The sequence below is a fragment of the Salmo salar genome, chromosome 03, assembly GCF_965601325.2.
Source record: "Salmo salar chromosome 03, fSalSal1, whole genome shotgun sequence".
Taxonomy (NCBI): domain Eukaryota; kingdom Metazoa; phylum Chordata; class Actinopteri; order Salmoniformes; family Salmonidae; genus Salmo; species Salmo salar.
The window spans coordinates 20,033,204-20,057,511 of NC_138293.1; the positions used below are offsets into that span (position 1 = coordinate 20,033,204).

Consider the following 24,308-nt stretch of genomic DNA (forward strand, 5'->3'; position numbering starts at 1 on the left):
ACTCTTGGTGTTAAGTCTGTTTATAGAGATCCTGGTTCGAGTTCAGGCTCTGTCGCAGGAAGGCCGCGACCGGGAGAACCATGGGGTGGCGCACAATTGGCCCAGCATTGTCTGGGTTAGGTGAGGGTTTGGCTGGCAGAGATGTCCTTGTCCCATCGCGCTCTATTAACTCCTGTGGTTGTCCGGGCGCATGCACACTGACACGGTTGCCAGGTGAACGGTGTTTCCTCTGACACACTAGTGTGGCTGGTTTCCGGGTTAAGTGGGCATTGTATCAAGAAGCAGTGCGGCTTGGTTGGGTCTTGTTTCGGAGGATGCACGGCTCTCGACCTTCGCCTCTCCCGAGTCTATATGGGAGTTGCAGCGATGAGACAAGACTGTAACTACCAATAGGATGCTACAAAATTGGGGAGAAAAAGGGGTAAAAATGTTTTAATAAAGTCAGCGTAAACGTTCGGCTGGAGACAACCTATCTTGCATCGGCTCTGGAAGAGGCGAGTCGGCAGACCTCGGAGACTCTCGGGGGAACTCAGGTAACCTCGGATTCTTTCAAAAACGTAGACGCCGGGGACTTCTGGGATTCCTTGGAGGCGAGGTAGGATCCTTGGGCGAGTGAGTGGAACCAGAATCAGACCTCCTTTCCCTGCTACGTTCCCGTAGCCGCCCATCGATCCAGATGCTCAAGGCGATGAGCGAGTCGAGATCCGTAGGCAGCTCCCAGGCTGCGAGCTCGTCTTTAACCTACTCCAATAATCCGTGGAGGAACGTGTCGAACAGGGATTACGGGTTCCAGGTACTCTAGGCAGCCAACATGCGGGAAATCAACAGCATAGTCTGCCACACAGCGGGAGACTTGACGAAGTTGGAGTAACTTCCGGGCAGCCTCTCCCAGACAACAGAGAATCGAAAAACGTTTTCACCTCAGCCACAAACTCATCCAGACTAAAGCACACAGCATATTGTTGTTCCCACACCACCATAGCCTAGGTGAGGGCACTCCCGGACATCAGCATTATAATGTATGCTATCTTCGAGCGGTCCGAGGGAAAGGACGAGAGCTGCAGCTCGAAGATGAGTGAACACTGGGAGAAAAACACCCGACAGGTTCCTGACTCTCCAGCGAAGTGTTCAGGAGGAGGTAAGCGGGGTTCTCGGGAAGCCGGCGTGGCCTGGAGAGACGCAATGCTGACAGCGGGGTTACTGAGGAGTTGGGAGGTTACTGTCGTGGCTGGCTGCCTAACAGACAATCTGCGGAATTGCTCCAGTAATGTATTCAAGGCACGGTCATGGCGTTCCACCAAGGTCTGGAATCCTTCCATAAGACCTTGAAGTAACTCCTCGTGTCTCCCAATGGTGGCTCTTTGGAAGGAGACAGCGTTGTGGAGCTGGTCTGAGTCTGCTGGGTCAGTCATGGCCAGTTCATACTATCAGACCTCAGGATAAGACGCAGATGCAGACAGTTCGAAATCACCGAAGTTTATTTATAGAACAGGGGGCAGGCAAACGACAGGTCAAGGGCAGGCAGAGGTCAGTAATCCAGGGCAGAGTCCGTAAGGTACAGAACGGCAGGCAGGACTAAAGAGAACAGGAGAACGGAAAAACACGCTGGTAGCCTTGACGAGACAAGGCGAACTGGCAACAGACAAACAGAAAACACAGGTATAAATGCACAGGGGATAATGGGGGGGGAAACACCTGGAGGGGGGTGGATACAAGCACGGGACAGGTGAAAAAGATCAGGGTATGACACATAGACAAGGTTGAAAATTGGGTGTTTTTGGTGGAGTCTGTCTAACTAACAATATCACATAGTTCAGACATAAAATAAATAGTTAGGTTCAGTTATGACAGTTCAGGGAGACTGTCTATTTCCATCTTAAAACAAACCAACCAGAACCATCCACCATTACCCAAACATTAGCTTTCTTCTTATCACATAAAGGCAGGAGAGGAGGAGGTGGTAGAGGGAGGGAACTTTAGAAGTCTCCCAGCAGACAGAAAACATTCTGTAGGATTGGCTCATGTCTGTCTGTGGCTGCAAAACGTACTGCGTGTGACACAACAATGGAAGTAGTCTATGGAGCTTGAACGGTGACGTCTGAGCTTGGACATTTGAGTCAGACTTTGCTAATGTTTTCATGCTCTTAAATGCATCAACTGTTCCTTCATTCCACATTGAAGTAGTTTAATTTAAAGAGTATAATCATTTTAGGAAATGCCAGTCTGCCTAGATTGAGGCACATGTGTGTTTGGCAGGATAGACAGCCACTTCCTGTCTGGGTCCACTCCTAACTATAGTCCATAGTGCTGCATCAGATGACCTGGGCTCCACAATCACCCGACCTCAACCCAATTGAGATGGTTTGGGATGAGTTGGACCACAGAGTGAAGGAAAAGCAGCCAACAAGTGTTCAGGATATGTGGGAACTCCTTCAAGACTGTTGGAAAAGCATTCCAGATGAAATTGGTTGAGAGAATGCCAAGAGTGTGCAAAGCTGTCACCAAGGCAAAGGGTGGCTACTTTGAAGAATCTAAAATATGAAATATATTTTGATTTGTTTAACACTTTTTTGGTTACTACATGATTCCATACATGTTATTTCATAGTTTTGGACACACCTACTCATTCCAGAAAAACCCTTGAATGAGCAGGTGTGTCCAACTGGTACTGTATATACTAGGCGGTGTCATAGGATGGCCCAAAGAATTGTCAAGGAATCCAGTCACCTAAGTCATAGACTGTTCTCTCTGCTACCGCACAGCAAGCGGTACCGGAGCTCCAAGTGTAGGTCTAAAAGGCTCTTTAACTGCTTCTACCCCCAAGCCGTAAGTCTGCTGAACAATTAAAGGCTCCTTAATAACAGTCCATCCACAATAACATGCTGACCCCTCTTGACTCCCAATGCTTTCAGCACTGTTGAAGCATTACTATCACCTCTGGTCATGGTTTTGGGCCGTGTGCAACACACACACACACACACACACACACACACACACACACACACACACACACACACACACACACACACACACACAGACACACTTCTGAGTGTCTTCTGCAGCAAAGTGATGGGTCATTAGAAAGCCTCCAAGCCAGAACCGGGGGCCGATGTGCGTCATTCTCACACTGCCACAGACAAACATAGACACAGGGAGACAATAATAAACACTTCATCCTCATATTGCCCTACATACAGAGATAGAGACACCGTCAGCCGAGCACCAAAACGTGTGTTTGGGAAGACTGGTGCACTTTGGTTTGGTGAGTCCCTAGGACTTCTACGTCATTGAATGTGCCGATTCAAAGCAGCTTCCGCTAAGCCGTGAGGATGGGGGCTCTTTCCCAAAACTCCCATGTTACAAACAATTCCAGAATATTCTATTTAAAAAGAGGTTAGCTAGTAGTTTTAATCGTCCATTAGTGACTTTGTCAACCGGTTTCGAATTAGATCAAACTTAATAGTAAACCTTTCAAGGAAAAGAGCGAGACCCATTTTGGAAGCCAATCATGGGTTTATTTTAGAAGGGTCAGGAACTTATTTTCTTACTGATTTAAATGTTTCTCATTCTAAATAGCATTTTCATGTTGGTACTAAAGGCCAAAGACAGGACATCAGGTCCTGTGGCTCTATACTAGAACATTAGCAGAGTCAGGTGTATTAGTACGTGTGCGTGCAGATGCATGCTCTTTGCATCAGACAGGACTCCTTTCTCACATTGTCTGCACGGATGGGACGGATGCATAGCAACGGCCAGTGATAGCAGTTAAGAACGGCTATTCTTGACTACCATCTGCTGCTATTCTGTTGATTTGGTGAAAGAGTGTGTGTGTGTGTGTGTGTGTGTGTGTGTGTGTGTGTGTGTGTGTGTGTGTGTGTGTGTGTGTGTGTGTGTGTGTGTGTATTTTTTTACCATTATTTAACTAGGCAAGTCAGTTAAGAACAAATTCTTACTTTACAATGACGGCCTACCCCGGCCAAACCCTCCCCTAACCCGGATGACGCTGTATCAATTGTGCGCCGCCCTATGGGACTCCTGATCACTGCCGGTTGTGATACAGCCCGGGATCGAACCAGGGTCTGTAGTGATGCCTCTAGTACTGAGATGCAGTGCCTTAGACCACTCGGGAGCCCTAAGGATGAGATTTAAGGATGAGATTTAAACACACTGCATTATATAAACAACACCCGCTCCTTAATCAGTGCCAAGTCTACCGTGTTTTCCCCTAAGCTTGTGCTGACAAATGCACACAGGTAAATATAGATTTATGATGTATAATGGTGAATACTGTACTTCTTATTCAGGGTCTTTTCAGTTCGCTGCAGCTAGCAACTGGAACGAGCTGCAACAAACACTCAAACTGGACAGTTTTATCTCCATCTCTTCATTCAAAGACTCAATCATGGACACTCTTACTGGCACTTGCTACCATGTTGTTGTTATGTTGTGTTGCTACCATGCTGTGTTGTCATGTGTTGCTGCCTTGCTATGTTGTTGTCTTAGGTCTCTCTTTATGTAGTGTTGTGTTGTCTCTCTTGTCTTGGTGTGTGTTTTGTCCTATATTTATATGTTATATATATATATATATATATATATATATAACTTTTGCCTTTTGGTAGGCCTTCATTGTAAATAATAATTTGTTCTTAACTGACTTGCTAGTTAAATAAAGGTTAAATAATTTTTTTAAATACATATGAGGACATCGAGGTCCGGACCTCTGTAGGTTTTTCGAATAAAAAATACATAAAAATAATAATAATACTTTTTTTGATGAACACAGTCGAGGTCTCAACTTGCTGTTGGGAGTTAGAATAATAAAATACACAAGGTGCAATTTCGAAACTTGGTTATGCATCAGCAGTTTTCCTTTGCTATTACCATGCATGGATTTGGTTAAACAATTCACCCTCATTGACAATACACACACTTGTATAACCGTTAGATAACAGCCAGTCGTTTGAGCCTCTATGGGCGATCCATTCACCCACAGTCTCTCGTAGTGCTTCGACCTCACTCCCTGCACGCTGGTTGTGGCCATGGGATTCCACGTGAAATCGTTACATAAAGAGACTGGCATCGTTTTTCACCAATGGTCGTACGTCTCGGGCTGTTTCCATATACTTGCCATGGAAACACAATTACCTGAGCCAATGAACGCAGGGTAGAGGGAGGAGGTAGGTCGTGCTAAGGGCGGAGCTCAAAATGAGGTCACTCTAAAGCGCTAGGGATACTATGACGAAACTAGGAACGCTAGGTGTAGAGTAGTGTGTCAAACCAACGCCAGAATTACCGGTAAGCAAAATAAAACGATTAGTTTTGCAAACCAACAGAAGTCGTTGAAATAACAGAAAAGAGACGAGAATCTACTTTAACTGGCAGGTTGGTGAATCTGTGATATATTTGTTGGCTATGGTTTGGTGTTTGTGGGTGATTTTCAACTGTGTCGCGAAAGCATACGTCTTCGAAACTCTGGGAGTGGTCGGAGCATATATACATCTTTATTATAACACGGTTTGGTGGGTTTTACAGACATTTGAAATTATTTAAAAGGAGTTTGAAAGTTGCGTTGCATGACTGTCAGTGTGCTGGTCATAGCGGGACAGTAAGCCCTGCCCACTGTGTTAGTAACGCTCCTTATATGTCTAAGGCTGGACAATACACAGCCTATACACAGCCTGTGCCATAGTCATAGAAACAAGACATAGAAACAATTATGCAAAACAACAAATGTTTGCCCTCTGTATGATCAAGCTTGAGTGAGGACGAGTGATCAGTCATCATTGCATGTGTCAGAGATCTTTCAAAAACATGCTTAGTGCATTGGAAGGGCAGTCTATTGCGGTGTTTTCTGGCAGTGAAACATTGGTACAGAACATTGTGAACTGATCAGGCGGCAGGTTTACTTGTTTCAAGCCAGACAGTGGCTGGGTGCCTTGCGGTGCTGTTTTATAACACATTCATTAGGCCTAAATGAAAAATCGCCACCGCATGGAGCCGGTGTTGTATCCGGTTTTTAGTCATCTTTAGCCGACTAAACAATAATCGCTCTGTGTGATTTTCCAATTTTATTCGATTTTTCTTTGCTAGAGAGACACAATCATAAGGTCAATGGTATGGAGAAGGATGATTTTTTGTTTTTTTTTCATCCGAAATTAGGCTTCAGTAATAATAGCCTACTTACTAAGATGTCTAACATTTACAAACAAGTTCGATTATTTGTACATTTTGAAATTAAAATGAAGTGTTTAAACGACATATGTAAATGCTGCAGTGTCCTCACCTCACCTACTTATTTATATTATTTATAATATTATGTATACACAATTTATAAAATGAAACTCCTTCTGATCCGAAATGCTTGTGAAAGGCATACAGTAAACCCTCATAGACCACAATAGGCCACACATGCTTAACGATACCCACTACTACATGAGTCGTCTCCATTACGTTTAAAAAATATATTTACAGTGGGAACACTTTACACCTATAATTTCTGTGTTACTACTACATGGTTATAGTACTTACCAGTGTTCTATTTTGTTTTACATGAATATACAAATGATGGGGTGCACCAGTGGAAAGTACTGCATAAGTAAATGTCTTAATTACTACAGTATAACAGGGTTATTACTTAATATAAAAGGTTATTGCTTCCTATAACGTGGTTATTGCTTTGACCTGTCCCCAAATTAATTTAGTTGATTCACAGTTGGTTTTGGTATTTCAACCTGCGTGTCCTGATCACGTCTGGTGGGGAGAGACGGTGTAGCCCTGGGGTTAGTAATTCAAGTAAAATAGATTGAGTTTAAGTTAAAATACAATATTCTTGGAAGCAGCATCACAAGACCAAGGTAGAGGTGATGTCACATCCGCAGGCTAATGCAGGCTACATACATTAATAGCAAGCCCTGTCAACTTTATTGATCCTCTAAAACACTCTCCAAACTTTCTTAAACTTCTTTTCATTGTTTTGGAGGGTTGCAGTTTTGTTAGGTGTTTTTAGAACTTGGAGAGTATGGCTCCATGCATGCTGCTGGTCTGGGCTTGGATGGGAGGGAGCAGAGAAGGTGGATGACGCACGAGAGGGAGAGAGACAATTTAAGTGCCTTTGAGGGGAAATCACTATGGAGATGTGAGGCCATTTTAAACAACAGAGAGAAGGGTTGTAGGCCACGCTCGGAACACACCTCTCCCTCTTATCTCCCTCCCTTCCTCTTTCCATTCAAGTTCAAGTTTTATTGTCACATGCACAAGTACAGGGAAATGCTTAAATTGCAAGCTCTAGCCAACAGTGCAGTAATCAATATAAAAATTGTACAACTAATAAATAAATAAAATATATAATAAAGAAAACATGAGAAATAAGAGAGGAAGCTATATACAGGGTCAGTGCCAATTCCACATGTACAATGTGCAGGTATACTGGAGTAATTTAGTTAGATATGTACATGTAGACAGGGATTAGGAGAAAGTGACTGGTAGCAGGATACATAATAGTAATAGTAAACAGTATGGCAGCAGCGTAAGTGGTGTGTGTGTGTATAGAACGTGTTAGTGTGTGGGTCTTAGTGTGTGGGTCTTAGTGTGTGTATGGAAAGTGTAAGTGTGTGGGTGTTACTGTGCAAGAGTGACAGTGTAGACGTGATAGGTAGATATACACTGAGTGTACAAAACATTAGGAACACCCCCAAGGTTTTGCACATTTTACATTTTTAGTCATTTAGCAGACGCTCTTATCCAGAGCGACTTACAGTAGTGAATGCATACATTTCATACATTCTTTTTTTGTATTGGCCCCGCGTGGGAATCGAACCCACAACCCTGGCGTTGCAAACACCATGCTCTACCAACTGAGCCACAGGGAAGACCAAGTACACTCAGTGCATATGTAAACAGGGCTTGAAAGTGACTGACTCGTAGCAGGAATATATAAATACCTATGGTAATATACAAGTGGTAATATATACATTAAACAAGAGTAACAGTGACCAGTAGCAAGATAAAATAGATGGGTACTAATGGTAATGGCAATTAATAATCAATGAACAGCAGCATAGTGGTAGTAATGAATCTAATCAATAATCAATGAGCAGCAGTGTAGTGGTAGTAATGAATCTAATCAATAAGCAGCAGCGTAGTGGTAGTAATCAATCAGCTGATGTCACAAAGTGCTGTACAGAAACCCAGCCTAAAACCCCAAACAGCAAGCAATGCAGGTGTAGAAGCACGGTGGCTAGAAAAAACTCCCTAGAAAGGCCGTAACCTAGGAAGAAACCTAGAGAGGAACCAGGCTATGAGGGGTGGCCAGTCCTCTTCTGGCTGTGCCGGGTGGAGATAACAGAACATGGCCAAGATGTTCAAATGTTCATAGATGACCAGCAGGGTCAAATAATAATTATCACAGTGGTTGTCGAGGGTGCAACAGGTCAGCACCTCAGGAGTAAATGTCAGTTGGCTTTTCATAGCCAATCATTCAGAGTATCTCTACCGCACCTGCTGTCTCTACAGAGTTGAAAACAGCTGTAACGACTGTCGTAGAGAGGGGACCAAAGCGCAGCGTGTTGAGTGCTCATGATTACTTTTTATTTTAACACAGAACACTAAAGAAAATAACAAAAGCGAAAAACGATCAGCTCACAGTTCTGTCAGGTACATGGACTAAACAGAATACAACTACCCACAAACACAGGTGGAAAAAAACCCTACTTAAGTATGATCTCCAATTAGAGACAACGAGGACCAGCTGCCTCTAATTGGAGATCATCCCCCCCAAAAAACATAGAAATACAAAACTAGAACTAAACATAGATATAGAAAAACACAAAAACACCCCCTGTCACGTCCTGACCTACTCTACCATAGAAAATAACATCTTACTATGGTCAGGACGTGACAACAGCAGGTCTGGGACAAGGTAGCACGTCCGGTGGACAGGTCAGGGTTCCATAGCTGCAGGCAGAATAGTTGAAACTGGAGCAGCAGCACGACCAGGTGGACTGGGGACAGCAAGGAGTCATCAGGCCAGGTTGTCCTGAGGCATGGTCCTAGGGCTCAGGTCCTCCGAGAGAAAGAGAGAGAAAAAGAGAGAGAGAGAATTAGAGAGAGCATACTTAAATTCACACAGGACACCGGATAAGACAGGAGAAATACTCCAGATATAACAAACTGACCCTAGCCCCCCGACACAAACTATTGCATCATAAATACTGCCGGCTGAGACAGGAGGGGTCGGGAGACACCGTGGCCCCATCCGACGATACCCCGTGACAGGGCCAAACAGGCAGGATATAACCCTACCCACTTTGCCAAACTACAGCCCCCACACCACTAGAGGGATGTCTTCAACCACCAACTTACTATCCTGAGACAAGGCCGAGTATAGCCCACGAAGATCTCCCCCACGGCACGAACAGGAGGGGGGGTGCCAACCCAGACAGGAAGATCATGTCAGTGACTCAACCCACTCAAGTGACGCACCCCTCCTAGGGACGGCATGGAAGAGCATCAGTAAGCCAGTGACTCAGCCCCTGTAATAGGGTTTGAGGCAGAGAATCCCAGTGGAGAGAGGGGAACCGGCCAGGCAGAGACAGCAAGGGCGGTTCGTCGCTCCAGTGCCTTTCCGTTCACCTTCACACTCCTGGGCCAGACTAGTCTTCAATAAAGACTTAAAGGTCGAGACCGAGTCTGCGTCTCTCACATGGATAGGCAGACCGTTCCATAAAAATGGAGCTCTATAGGAGAAAGCCCTGCCTCCAGCTGTTTGCTTAGAATTTCTAGGGACAATAAGGAGGCCTGCGTCTTGTGACCGTAGCGTACGTGTAGGTATGTACGGCAGGACCAAATCGGAAGGGTAGGAGCAAGCCCGTGTAATGCTTTGTAGGTTTGCAGTAAAACCTTGAAATCAGCCCTGGCCTTAACAGGAAGCCAGTGTAGAGAGGCTAGCACTGGAGTAATGTGATCAAATGTTTTGGTTCTAGTCAATATTCTAGCAGCCGTGTTTAGCACTAACTGAAGTTTATTTAGTGGTTTATCTGGGTGGCCGGAAAGTAGGGCATTGCAGTAGTCTAACCTAGAAGTGACGAAAGTATGGATTCATTTTTCCGCATCATTTTTGGACAGAAAGTTTCAGATTTTTACAATGTTACGTAGATGGAAAAAAGCTGTCCTTGAAACAGTCTTGGTATGTTCGTCAAAAGAGAGATCATGGTCCAGAGTAACGCCAAGGTCCTTCACAGTTTTATTTGAGACGATTGTACAACCCTCAAGATTAATTGTCAGCTCCAACAGAAGATCTCTTTGTTTCTTGGTGCCTAGAACTAGCATCTCTGTTATGTTTGAGTTTAAAAGTAGAACATTTGCCGCCATCCACTTCCTTATGTCTGAAACACAAGCTTCCAGTGAGGGCGATTTTGGGGCTTCACCATGTTTCATCAAAATGTACAGCTGTGTATCGTAGCAGTGAAAGTTAACATTATGTTTCCGAATAACATCACCAAGAGGTAAAATATATAGTGAAAACAATAGTGATCCTTAAACGGAGCCTTGAGGAACACCAAAATGTACAGTTGATTTGTCAGAGGACAAACCATCTACAGAGACTAACTGATAGTAATGAATCTAATCAATAATCAATGAGCAGCAGTGTAGTGGTAGTAAGGAATCTAATCAATAATCATTTTAGCAGCAGTGTAGTGGTAGTAATGAATCTAATCAATAATCATTTTAGCAGCAGTGTAGTGTTAGAAATGAATCTAATCAATAATCTATGAGCAGCAGCGTTAGTGTGAAAGTAGGTGGTGTAAGAACAAGTGTGTCAGGAAGTAATGTAATAAAGATATTGTGGAGGAAATGCATCAGTTGTCTGAGTGTTGCGTAGCTCAGTAAACGTACAACCTCGTTCAGTTACAATAGTCCCATGATGACATCACGTCTCCTTTTCAATCCAATAATGCTTTATGCTTTAAGTTACTTTATTGACTACTAATGCAACACCATAAAGTTATGCTGATTATGTTTATGACCTTATATTAACAGTGGTAGATTCAGCCAGAGGACAACAGTGGTAGGTTCAGCCAGAGGACCATGGCAGGCAGCCCAATGCGTTACATGACTGATTGGGGGCATTGTGTCGTTCATGACAGATTGGGGGCATTGTGTCGTTCATGACAGATTGGGGGCATTGTGTCGTTCATGACAGATTGGGGGCATTGTGTCGTTCATGACAGATTGGGGGCATTGTGTCGTTCATGACAGATTGGGGGCATTGTGTCGTTCATGACAGATTGGGGGCATTGTGTCGTTCATGACTGATTGGGGGCATTGTGTCGTTCATGACAGATTGGGGGCATTGTGTCGTTCATGACAGATTGGGGGCATTGTGTCGTTCATGACAGATTGGGGGCATTGTGTCGTTCATGACAGATTGGGGGCATTGTGTCGTTCATGACTGATTGGGGGCATTGTGTCGTTCATGACAGATTGGGGGCATTGTGTCGTTCATGACAGATTGGGGGCATTGTGTCGTTCATGACAGATTGGGGGCATTGTGTCGTTCATGACAGATTGGGGGCATTGTGTCGTTCATGGCTGATTGGGGGCATTGTGTCGTTCATGACTGATTGGGGGCATTGTGTCGTTCATATGATGCTTCTCAGGGCAAAGCGAGGAGAGTTATACATCACTAACGGGGGGGGTTGGCTTTAAGGGCCAGTTTCCTGGACACAGGTCAAGTCTAGTCTTGGACACTGTTGTATCCTGTGCATGTGGTGAATAAACATTGAAACTTAAAACTTGAAATATTACTAATAGCCGGCCAGTTATCTGCCACCTCTTCACACCTGTCAACGTGCCCATTACTCCACGGAGCAAAAAAAATACAAAAACAGGAGTTGCCACCTTGCCTGTTAGAACCAGTCTCTGTAATAACTGACAGACGGTCCATAGTGCATTTTACTTCTGCCTCATGCCAGTTTCTCTCTGGGTCACCAAGTTACTCTGGGAACACACACACACACACACACACACACACACACACACACACACACACACACACACACACACACACACACACACACACACACACAAAGCCGCAATTCAATTGGTCAATTACAGAGAGGACAGTGTGTTGCGTGAAGGCATGTGGACTTAGTGCAGAGGAGAGTTACTTTTCCACCGCAGCCTTGCCAACTGCTGTTTACAGGACACAATGGCTTGGTTTGGCACGTTTCATGTCTGTCAGGGACTGGGAGACCCTTTGAAAGGATAGTGGAGTAGACTCATACACTGAGCTGGCCTGACTCTAGCCATGCATAGACAAGTTACAGGTTCAACTGAGCTCCCCAGAGAGGGGAGAAAGGGCAGGGGGCTACCCCAATAAGGAGTACTGTCGGGTGGTTCCGCTTTGATGGACCATCCCCTGGCCTGGTCCTCACTTGGGTGGATCCCAGAGGTCTAGATAGAACTGATATAGGTATTGGGATAGCCAATGTCTAGCTAGCTCTGTTGTGTTACAGGGCAGAAGACAGGGGCAGCTGACACCTTTGGGGTCTTGTCTAGGTGTTTCTTGTCTGATAGCTTCAGAGGAATTCTACTGTATCAAATTATAGATTTGTTCCTGGGATTTATTTAATTGTGCATGGTGTGCTTAAATGGTTTTAACATTGTAAGAAATAGTCACAACTCTAGTGTAGCTAACTGACCCTCCTCTTTCTCTCTTCCAGAAAACTCTCTGCAGCTCATCCGTCCATTCTCTATGGCGTCTTGTGGACAATGGGGTGATTAAGTGTTGCCTCCTCCATCCTCTACTCAGCACTTCTCTGGTTTAAACCCTCAACACACCACACCTCCCTTCCTCTAATGTCGGATGATTCAGACCCAGGCTGCAGCTCCATGGCTAGGGGGGCCTCAGGGTGCAGCTCCATGGCTAGGGGGGCCTCAGGGTGCAGGTCCATGCCCAGGGGGGCCTCAGGGTGCAGCTCCATAGCCCAGCTTCGTTGTAGGAGCAGCTATAGCCAGGTTGGTCCAGGCCTGGGTCTAGCCTCAGAAAGCAGCAGCAGTTGCCAGGACCCCTGGGCCTCACCCCACAGTGGCCGTAGGAGCGCCTGCTCACGTTCCTTCCACGACGACGTGGACATGAAGAGCAGTGGATCCAGCTGGACCGAGTCACACGGCAACGAGAGCCACAGAAGCCATGGAAACGAGAGTCACGGCAACGAGTCGACGGGTAGCTCCAATGGCAACAGCAGAGACTCGGCTCTCCTGGAGTCGTCTGGGAGCAACAAGCGGTCAGTGTGCTTTAGTTGGTTTTTGGGAGGGGTTAGAATAGACCACATTTCTAGATGGGTACCTTTTTACCAGTCTTATTTTGCCGGCAGACCATCAGACTAGGAAGAGTTGACAGTATTAGTTGATCCAACACCACACATCATCAACATCCCATCTAAATCCAAGGCTTCATGATGATGCATGTCCTTTTTATCATCCTCTGTTGTTGTGTCTGTGTCCCCCTTTGACGTAGGTTGACATCAATATGACTCACTGGCAGCACATTCTGAAGCCGTTCGAGATGGTGGCTGTTTTTCATGTTGTATCAGGGTCCCTCCATCCCTCTATCTTCCTCTGTTGGCACATGCTGGTCCACATCTGACATGCCCTAGATACTGACAGCGGCACCCTGTCTCTCACTTCTCTCCCCATGGTGCCCATGCAGGCAGCTCCATAGACAGGAAATGATGGACCACATATTGGAAGTGGGACCCTCACAGAGAGAAGTGAAAACCCCATAGAAAGTAATGATGGACCCCATTGAGAACCTATGGAAGCTGACAATGGAGTGGTTGTAATTGGATGGCGGTGCCCACTTCACCACCCTAATGACACACTCTGCCCCCTCCTTATTCCTCAGCAGCTGGGCTGAAAACACCTCAAAACACTCTTTGAAGAGAAAGGCACTGGAGCACATCTTGATTGTGTGGAACTTCTCGTTAAAAGCAAAGAGTGATCGAGGTATTTTTGGGCTGAGAGGTCGCAGTACTTGTTGCGTCATATGGTGAAGTTGTCTTTCGCTTCCTGTCTCCACTCTGTGACAATACATTATGTGCCTGTCGGCTCCACTGCAACAGTGGGGAGACCTACAGCTGCTCTTACTATCATTATCTAATTAGCTTATTCTATTTACCTACCTCTATAATTAGTTGCAACCGTTTGCCAGACCACTCTGTTAATGCCAAAAGCAGATGCCGCTGATCCTTTAGGTGGCTCTCGTTTATATAATTACATCTCTAAATGCTTAGAGCGGCTATTTCTAAATGTGATTTCTATTCGGAGCTACTATTTAAATACACCTGAGTTATATTTCATGAGTTGGCTGTCTTCAGCAGCTGTTTATAGCTTTTGGATGTGTTAGCGCTCTTGCTAAGCCTTTAGGCTAATGCCTGTGACACAAAAACACACATTGGCTCATACTTACTACAGATTCTCTCACACACACACACACACACACACACACACACACACACACACACACACACACACACACACACACACACACAAAATTCAGTTTACTGGGCCAAAACCTGTGCCATGGTCCAGTCTTTGCTTCAAATAGACACAATAGAGTACCACAGAGTCATAATACCCATAAAACCTAGTGGTCAAACTGGAAAATGGTTCTAATCGTTTTTCCACCATTCATTTTTCCCATACTTTGATGCTAATTAGCATTTTTTCGAATCTGCGAGTAGATATATTGATATAAGTCACCTTGTCCGAGAGAGATTTACATGGTTATCAAAATGTCACGCCAGGGTAAGCCTACACGAAACACAAAAATGAATGGTGGAAAAACGATTGGAACCATTTCCCTGTTTGACCACTAGGTGATGTAATTATGCTCTTTCAAAGACAGAGGAAAGTCAGACTGACCTGAGATTAGACAGCATAGAATTCCCCAGGCATCCTCTGTGGAGTTAGCCTGGTTGCCAGTCTCTGTTCAGCTATTACATTCCACTCAAGGTACTCTGTGTCATTTGCCAAAGATGGCACATTTTACGGAGTACAAGGAGTGGAACGTTACAGAGGCAGGAACCCAGACTACTGCGGAGTAGATGGGGAAAACAAAAAGACAAATGTAATTTTTAAGAGCTGCTCCGGTATCCGTGTACCATTGTAGCATTGTACTCTCCTGAACACACTAAAAGTAGAGCAAACTCCAAGCCATTGTACCAGATGGGCAAAGAAATGAACCTACTCATTTCATGCAAAACTTAAGGACTTTGTTTTGCTATTTCATTTAAAATAATTTCTGTGAGATATTGTGGAAAATACCCTCTTCGTCATGAACATGAAATCCACTTATTGTCCACGATTGAGGAATTGAGTAATTCATTCATGGGTGCATACGTGTATATGGTAGTAGCTTTGGAGTCTATTTTTAGTGTAGCACTTTTACTTATAACAATTTAATTCTAGTGGTTTGAAACAATTCTCAATGAAAACATGTTACTTTGTCATTAATAATCTCTGTCTGTCTGTCTCCCCAGCTCTAACTCCAACAGCCCCTCTCCTCCCAGTAGTTCCAATTCTTTCAGCCTGCTGAGTTCTGAGCAGGACAACCCTTCCACCAGCGGCTGCAGTAGTGAGGAGTCAGCTAAGGCCAAGACCCAGAAGGAGCTTCTCAGGACCCTGAAGGAGCTCAAGCGCCACCTTCCTGCTGACAAGAGGAACAAGGGCAACAAGTCCAGCTCCCTCAACACTCTGAAATACGCCCTGCGCTGTGTCAAACAGGTGGAAGGTAAGAGAACTCAACCGCAAAGCATTCTGGGTAGTAAGCCTGAACATGTGATTTGATTATGTATTTAGCATCATTACATTATAGTTTGTTGTCTAATGTATCTTAAAAGGCCAATAGGAAACCAATGTGGGTTTGTGTTGCTGTGTTTCAGCCAATGAGGAGTACTACCAGCTGTTGATGACCAATAACAGTCAGCCATCCGGCCTGGATGTGTCCTCTTACACCATCAAGGAGATAGACAGCATCACCTCAGAGTACACCCTCAAAAACAATGTAAGTTACTAACACCCTATTTCCTCTGAATACACCTTCAAAGCATGAAAAAGAGACAATTTTACCTTAAATACATAAAGCAGTTGTAAACAGAACCCAACAATACCAAAGTACATTGATAGCGTGACTCATAGTCATACCCACACCTGTGTCCATTTCTGTCCTTATTTGACATACAGTGTCTGAACAACAACAGATCAGATATCCCAGCGATTAAGCATAATCCACGCTTGCAGCTGTGTGTGCACTGTATATGCATGTTTTTCTCATACGTGTTCCTGTGTGTCCCTCCAGGACAACTTTGCGGTAGCGATATCTCTGATCACGGGGAAGATCGTCTACATCTCAGACCAGGCTGCCTCTATCCTCAACTGTAAAAGGGGTGTCTTCAAGGACGCTAAGTTTGTGGAGTTCCTGACTCCCCAAGACGTCAGTGTTTTCTACAGCTTCACCACGCCCTACCGCCTGCAATCCTGGAGCATGTGCACAGGAGCAGGTAATGACCCCTCTACGAACGCTTATAACCATGGACAGTCGTTAAACACTTATAAGCATGCCCTACCGCCCTCTCTCCTGGAGCATGTGCACCAGAGCAGGTAGCTAACACCCTCTTTAACGTATAACCTCTTATAGACAGTCTGTAAACAGATACATCACAAGGTGTGCACAAAAAGAATAAGGTAGGATGGAAAAATAAAACATGCATGTTTACCCATTACAGCTGGCTTTAAGAGTGGTCCCCCATCCTAATGATAGTGAATCATTATTTTGAAATCTATAGCGCCCTTTTGAGACGCTCACAACTATTTACAGGCAAATCCCATGTAGTTATAATGATCGGAAAACAAATTCATTTAAAACAGCACACGCTAAACCGTTGCTAGGAAAACATGAAAACATTTACCTGGATTTGAGTCTAGTCGCACTACCCTAGTCAGCCATGCTAAACAATACAAATAAATGACGGAGTCCCTAAAGCCAGGATTAATAAGAGCTCGGGAAACATGCGTAGTGTAGGCATGGAAACATTGAGGCAAGGGTCGGCAGTAAGCCGATGAAGTAGAGACTTATTTTGAATAAAAAAATGTTCCCCTTCCCCTCTTCTCTTTTCAGAGTCCTCCCCGTCGGACTGCATGCAGGAGAAATCGTTCTTCTGTCGGATCTGGTGTGTGTAGGGCTATGACCGTGTGCCAGCTTCTCTCTGCGTTTCTATTCATTCCCTTTTTCAACTTTGGATAGATTTAAATTAGTTTGAGTCATCGGCTGCCCTCGTCTCGCTCTTCTCTCTGACACACATGTACACGTATTCATGCATGCACACACTCACTATTCATAGTTGTTGTTAAAGTAAAACTACGGCTCAACTCTGCTCCCAAGAGGCAGGTAAAAACCCAAGCAGCATAGTACAGGCGTGGCCAAATGTTTTGAGAATGACACAAATATTAATTTTCACAAAGTCTTCTGCCTCAGTGTCTTTAGATATTTTTGTCAGATGTTACTATGGAATACTGAAGTATAATTACAAGCATTTCATAAGTGTCAAAGGCTTTTATTGACAATTATATGAAGTTGATGCAAAGAGTCAATATTTGCAGTGTTGACCCTTCTTTTTCAAGACCTCTGCAATCCATCCTGGCATGCTATCAATTAACTTCTGGGCCACATCCTGACTGACGGCAGCCCATTCTTGCATAATCAATGCTTGGAGTTTGTCAAAATGTGTGGGTTTTTGTTTGTCCACCCGCTTCTTGAGGATTGACCACAAGTTCACAATGGGATTAAGGTCTGGGGAGTTTCCTGGCCATGGACCCAAAATATCGATGTTTTGTTCCTCGAGCCACTTAGTTATCACTTTTGCCTTATGGCAAGGTGCTCCATCATGCTGGAAAAGGCATTGTTCGTCACCAAACTGTTCCTGGATGGTTGGGAGAAGTTGCTCTCAGAGGATGTGTTGGTACCATTCTTTATTCATGGCTGTGTTCTTAGGCAAAATTGTGAGTGAGCCCACTCCCTTGGCTGAGAAGCAACCCCACACATGAATAGTCTCAGGATGCTTTACTGTTGGCATGACACAGGACTGATGGTACCGCTCACCTTGTCTTTTCCGGACAAGCTTTTTTACGGATGCCCCAAACAATCGGAAAGGGGATTCATCAGAGAAAATGACTTTACCCCAGTCCTCAGCAGTCCAATCCCTGTACCTTTTGCAGAATATCAGTCTGTCCCTAATGTTTTTCCTGGAGAGAAGTGGCTTCTTTGCTGCCCTTCTTGACACCATGCCATCCTCCAAAAGTCTTCGCCTCACTGTGCGTGCAGATCCACTCACACCTGCCTGCTGCCATTCCTGAGCAAGCTCTGTACTGGTGGTGCCCCGATCCCGCAGCTGAATCAACTTTAGGAGACGGTCCTGGCGCTTGCTGGACTTTCTTGGGCGCCCTGAAGCCTTCTTCACAACATTTGAACCGCTCTCCTTGAAGTTCTTGATGATCCGATAAATGGTTGATTTAGGTGCAATCTTATTGGCAGCAATATCCTTGCCTGTGAAGCCCTTTTTGTGCAAAGCAATGATGACGGCGCGTGTTTCCTTGCAGGTAACCATGTTTGACAGAGGAAGAACAATGATTCCAAGCACCACCCTCCTTTTAAAGCTTCCAGTCTGTTATTCAAACTCAATCAGCATGACAGAGTGATCTCCAGCCTTGTCCTCGTCAACACTCACACCTGTGTTAACGAGAGAATCACTGACATGATGTCAGCTGGCCCTTTTGTGGCAGGGCTGTAATGCAGTGGAAATGTTTTTGGGGGATTCAGTTCATTTGCATGGCAAAGAGGGACTTTGCAATTAATTGCAATTCATCTGATCACTCTTCATAACTTTCTGGAGTTTAAGCAAGTTGCCATCATACAAACTGAGGCAGCAGACTTTGTGAACATTTTTATTTGTCATTCTCAAAACTTTTGGCCACGACTGTAGAGCTGAACTCTGTGAAAAAGCTGCTGAAGAAGGGAAATCCACTGACACAAACGGTCAATCATTATCATACTATATGCTATATTTTCATGGTTTTATTGCTGCTTTAGTGACTTGCTGACTTTGTCCACTCTCTCCTGTGTTCTGTAGTGGGGGTAAGGAGTGTGAGGGGGACCTGCAGTACTACCCGTTCCGTATGACCCCCTTCCTGATCAAGGTGCAGGACAAGGTCCATTTTGAGGACCAGCTCTGCTGCCTCCTACTGGCTGAAAGGTTGCATTCCGGATACGAGGGTAAGGACCAATCATAATGCCATCACAACACCTGAGTTGTGCCTGTTTGAATACTTTTGAAACTGCATCTTTAATAGTGTATAATAGTGGATAGTATGCGATTAGTGTGTGGGAACAGTGGTGTTAACAGTGTTTTAATTTGCCTACAGCTCCCAGAATTCCTAGTGACAAGCGTGTCTTCACCACCACACACACTCCTAGCTGTGTGTTCCAGGATGTGGACGAGAGGCAAGACACCAAACATTTTTCTGATAATGTGTTTGTATTAGGATTATGATCTAGTAATCAGTGGAGGCTGCTGAGGGGAGGACGGCTCATAATAATGGCTGGAACAGAGAAAATTGAATGGCATCAAACACATGGAAACAATGTGTTTGATGTATTTCAAATCAAATCAAATGTTATTTGTCACAAGCGCCGAATACAACAGGTTTAGATCTTACCATGAAATGCTTACTTACAAGCCCTTAACCAACAATGCAGTTCAATAAATATTTGCTAAATTAACTAAAGTCTAATCTAATAACAAGTAACACAATAAGATGATATAACAATAACGAGGCTATATACAAGGGGCACAGGTACAGAGTCAATGTACGGGGGTACAGGTTAGTCGAGGTCATTTGTACATGTAGGTAGGGGTAAAGTGACTATTCATAGACAATTAACAGCGAGTAGCAGCAGTGTACGGGGGTCAATGTAAATTGTCCGGGTGGCCATTTTTGATTCATTGTTCAGCAGACTTATCCTGGCACCACACTGCCAGGTCTCTGACCTCCTCCCTATAGGCTGTCTCATCGTTGTCGGTGATCAGGCCTACCACTGTTGTGTCGTTTGCTAACTTATTGATGGTGTTGGAGTCGTGCTTGGTCATGCGTCGTGGGTGAACAGGCAGTATAGGAGGACACGCACCCCTGAGGGTCCCCGGTGTTGAGGATCAGCGTAGCAGATGTATTGTTGCCTACCCTTACCACCTGGTGACGGCCCGTCAGGAAGTCCAGGATCGAGAGTCAGGTGTTTAGTCCCAGGGTCCTTTTTTTAACCATTCCACTGATTGCGCTCCAGCCATTACCACGAGCCTGTCCTCCCCAATTAAGGTTCCACCAACCTCCTGGGGTAGTAATACTGTACGCTGATTGCTGACTCATGATGTCATTGTGTGTGTGTTCCAGGGCTGTTCCTCTTCTTGGTTACCTCCCCCAGGATCTGATTGGCACCCCAGTCCTTCTTCTCATGCACCCCAACGACAGGCAGATCATGTTGGCCATTCACAAGAAGAGTAAGTCAAACTAGAACAACACATGAACAATTATTACACTTTTAATTATTACATCACTGGGCTGCATACAAACAAATGGAATGTCCCTTTACAGCATATTTTTGTGACATTTATATTCCCTTTTCTCTCTCCTATCCATAGTCCTTCAGTATGCTGGCCAGCCGTTTGACCACTCCTCCATCAGGTTCTGCACGCGGAATGGAGAGTACGCCATCATCGACTCCAGCTGGTCCAGCTTTGTCAACCCCTGGAGCCGTAAGGTCTCTTTCATCATCGGGAGGCACACAGTCCGCATGTGAGTGTCTGCCTAGCACAATGTTTTCCTATCTTTGAACTTTTTTAGTATCTTGGCGCTTCTCCCTGCTCACCACTTTTTTGTGTTAGAGTATCTTGGCATCATTTTTTTTAAATGGCAAAAAAAGACTTTATGATGCTGTGTCTATTGTTCTAGAAATTACTGCTAATAATGATAATATGGTTGTTTCCACTGGAAGGGGCCCAGTGAATGAGGATGTGTTCGAGGCCCCGCTCCCTGCCCTCATGGAGACCAAGATCATGGACTCTGAAGTCCAGGAGATCACTGAGCAGATCCACAGACTGCTGCTACAGCCGGTTCACAGCACTAGCTCCAGTGGGTACGTGGGAAGCAACGACCACCTTGCAGCATCCCAGGGAATGACCAGCGAGAGCAACACGCGCTCATCCAGAGACATCAACATCAACAGCAATGGTAGCAGCCCAAGCAGGACACGCATCGAGGAGGAGGGGGAGAGCAGCTGGGCCAAACCTGTGAGTACCCTTCTACCTCTATTTTACCTGTCTATCTCTTTCTCTCTCACTTTTCCCAGTCTATTTTTCCCTCCCCTCTTTCTCTCTCTCTCTCTCTCTCTCTCTCTCTCTCTCTCTCTCTCTCTCTCTCTCTCTCTCTCTCTCTCTCTCTCTCCATGGTAGTGAGCATGTCTCTTCTCTCCTCCCCAGCAGAGGTCATTCCAGGGGATCTGTAAAGGTATCCACCTCCAGAACAGTCAGGAACAACAAATCTACAAAGCCTCTTCCTCAGCCAGGCCTGAGACCAAGAAGAACGCTGGCAGTAAGTCACACAAGAAAACTAAAACAGAAATATTTACAATCTGCAGGAAAAATACTTTTTGAGATATGCTTATGTGTGCATTTGATCATGTAAAGTGGGGAGTGGATGTGTGTGGATGTACAGATATGAATGCGTGTTTATGTGTTGAGTGAGATGTATATGTGTGTGTTTAATACATGGGTGTAGTTTATTGGTGTAGTCAGGTGTAAACAGAATGTTCATATTCATGCCCATTCCAGTCCTGACCGTTGCTCTCTCCCTAACAGAGTTCCTCCAGAAGAGTCCAGCTGTGGTGCGTCTCAAGGACACTGCAGCCCCCGTGGCACCTCTGAGCTGGAGGGAGAGTGGGGCCACCCCCCTGGAGAACTGCAGGCCTGCAGTACAGGAGGAGCAGCTGGCCTTCAACGACCAGGCGGTCTCCTCCTACCAACAGATCAGCTGTCTGGACAACGTCATCAGGTCAGCTTCTAACTAGTCACTTATTTATTAATCTTGCTAATCATTTATCTGTACATCACAGGAGGTTGGTGGCACCTTAATTTGACTGGCTCGTGGTAATGACTGGAGCGGAATCAGTGGAATGGTATCAAATACATCAAACACATGGTTTCCAGGTGTTTGATACCATTCCATTCGCTCTGTTCCTGACATTATTATTAGCCGTCCTCCCCTCACCAGCCTCCTGTGCTGAACATCTCTCTGGTCATCTAGGCAGTCATCTGTCTATTCATCTAGTTTGTCTTTTATGGGGCAAAATACTTATAGGTACTATTCCTGGGTAGCTATGTGGGAAGGAGAGTGGTAGGTACTACGTAGCTGCTATTTAAACTTACTGCTACCCAGTTACATGGTAGTTACATCATGGGCTATTGTTTTTGATGAAGATAGAAAGTAAAGCAGTCTCTCCTGTGTCTCTCTTGACAGATATCTGGAGGGCTGTAACGTTCCCATCGCTAGGAAGAGGAAGTGGCACTCTTCTGACAACACCACGTCCTCAGACGAGGACAAGCAGAAAGGAGGGGACAACCGCATGCAGATCTCTGAAGGTACCTTGTACCAACGTTCTACTAACGTTATCTAGCTTTACTCCATTACTTACAATAAAACACTCTTGACTACAGTATGGTTGGTATGATGTTGCATGAAGCCTATATGGCAAGTGACCTTTCCTACACCGCTATCCATTTCTACCAGTCATTGAATGCACCATGAATTGAATTGCCCGTCATCATTAAATCTCAGACTGAATACACAGTTTGAATTTCCTTAATTTCTTAATTGAAATTGAAGATACCTGTGGGATGAATTGAATTCAAACCAAATAATACTGCTAGATTAATAGGTACGGATACCTGTATTAGATATGGTGTGACAACGTTGATGATACATTGGTTGGAAAACATCACTGCAGATTCCATCTGGCTCCACCGATCGCCAGGGAATCAGAACAGATGAACACATACCGATTTATCAAAAGATCAATACTTATTATGTACAAATAAATAAAATATAATATTTATACCTCTTTATTTATGAAGAGGTCATCTTTTAGTTCATGCCAAATCTCTGTTGGACAGGTTAACCAACTGAATCAGACATAGCCAAATGTTCTCTCTATCTCTCTATCTCTCTATCTCTAATCCACAATTATGGGACTTTATATGTGACTCTCCTAGTCACCCTCTCTGTCTCTCCCTATCACCCTGGCAGACCCTGCGCTATTTAAGGCTCAGCCTGGTCTAACCCCTGTGGATGACATCATCGCATACAAAAAGACTGAGGCTACGACCACAGCCTCAGGGGTAGTGGGCTCCTCCTCCCTGGCGGCCCTCGCCGTGCCACCGTGCAGCAAAACCGAGAGTGTGGTGTCAATAACAAGCCAGTGTAGCTACAGTAGCACCATTGTGCATGTAGGAGACAAGAAACTGCAGCCCGAGTCAGGTATACACTACATGGACTCGTTCTCTGGTCTTTTGCTCTTTTTTGTGGTGGTGGTGGTGGTGGTGGTGGTGGTGGTGGTGGTGTGTGTGTGTGTGTGTGTGTGTGTGTGTGTGTGTGTGTGTGTGTGTGTGTGTGTGTGTGTGTGTGTGTGCCTACGTGGGTATAGATGTAGCTAGATGTTGTGTACTAAATGTTATCACACACCATTGGTGCAGTATCATGTCTGTACTCTGAGGTACAGACATGTGTGGCTCAGTTGGTAGAGCATGGTGTTTGCAACGCCAGGGTTGTGGGTTCGATTCCCACGGGGGACCAGTACGGAAAGAAATGTATGAAATGTATGCATTCACTACTGTAAGTCGCTCTGGATAAGAGCTTCTGCTAAAATTACTAAAATGTAAAAAAAATGTAAAAGGTCATGCATCTTCCAGAAGATGCATGTACCTTGAATCCCAGAGGTTCCACGAGACTATACCATGATGTATGATATACAGTAGATGACCCTAGCACACACTGGCGTCCTGCATGTATCTTCCTATCTGCTTCTTTGTAACGTATATATGTATATCAATGTTGCTGAGGGCTCATCTGCTCATCTCTTTATGTCCTGAACGGTTGGATGTTTTCTGTATATATTGTATCTAACTTGTACATCCATGGTGGTCTGC

The 24,308-nt window shown here is 44.9% G+C and overlaps 1 protein-coding gene across 5 annotated transcripts in view; it reads left to right on the plus strand.

Moving 5' to 3' along the window:
- Positions 1-5,198: 5,198 nt before the first annotated feature.
- LOC106599551 (period circadian protein homolog 2) overlaps positions 5,199-24,308 on the plus strand; it is a 29,948-nt gene continuing 10,838 nt past the window's right edge. The window contains exons 1-15 of one of the 5 annotated variants that reach the window (XM_014190840.3): positions 5,199-5,295; positions 12,723-13,286; positions 15,543-15,793; positions 15,945-16,066; positions 16,361-16,562; positions 17,180-17,231; positions 19,188-19,330; positions 19,480-19,558; positions 20,503-20,609; positions 20,751-20,904; positions 21,104-21,398; positions 21,588-21,699; positions 21,966-22,158; positions 22,624-22,745; positions 23,410-23,640. In XM_014190840.3, the coding sequence (XP_014046315.2) occupies positions 12,859-13,286; positions 15,543-15,793; positions 15,945-16,066; positions 16,361-16,562; positions 17,180-17,231; positions 19,188-19,330; positions 19,480-19,558; positions 20,503-20,609; positions 20,751-20,904; positions 21,104-21,398; positions 21,588-21,699; positions 21,966-22,158; positions 22,624-22,745; positions 23,410-23,640 (2,491 nt within the window). In that variant the 5' untranslated portion in view covers positions 5,199-5,295; positions 12,723-12,858. Of the gene's footprint in view, positions 5,383-12,722; positions 13,287-15,542; positions 15,794-15,944; positions 16,067-16,360; positions 16,563-17,179; positions 17,232-19,187; positions 19,331-19,479; positions 19,559-20,502; positions 20,610-20,750; positions 20,905-21,103; positions 21,399-21,587; positions 21,700-21,965; positions 22,159-22,623; positions 22,746-23,409; positions 23,641-24,308 lie in introns of all 5 variants that reach the window. The other 4 variants (XM_082973342.1, XM_014190838.3, XM_014190842.3 and 1 more) reach the window with 4 other exon arrangements.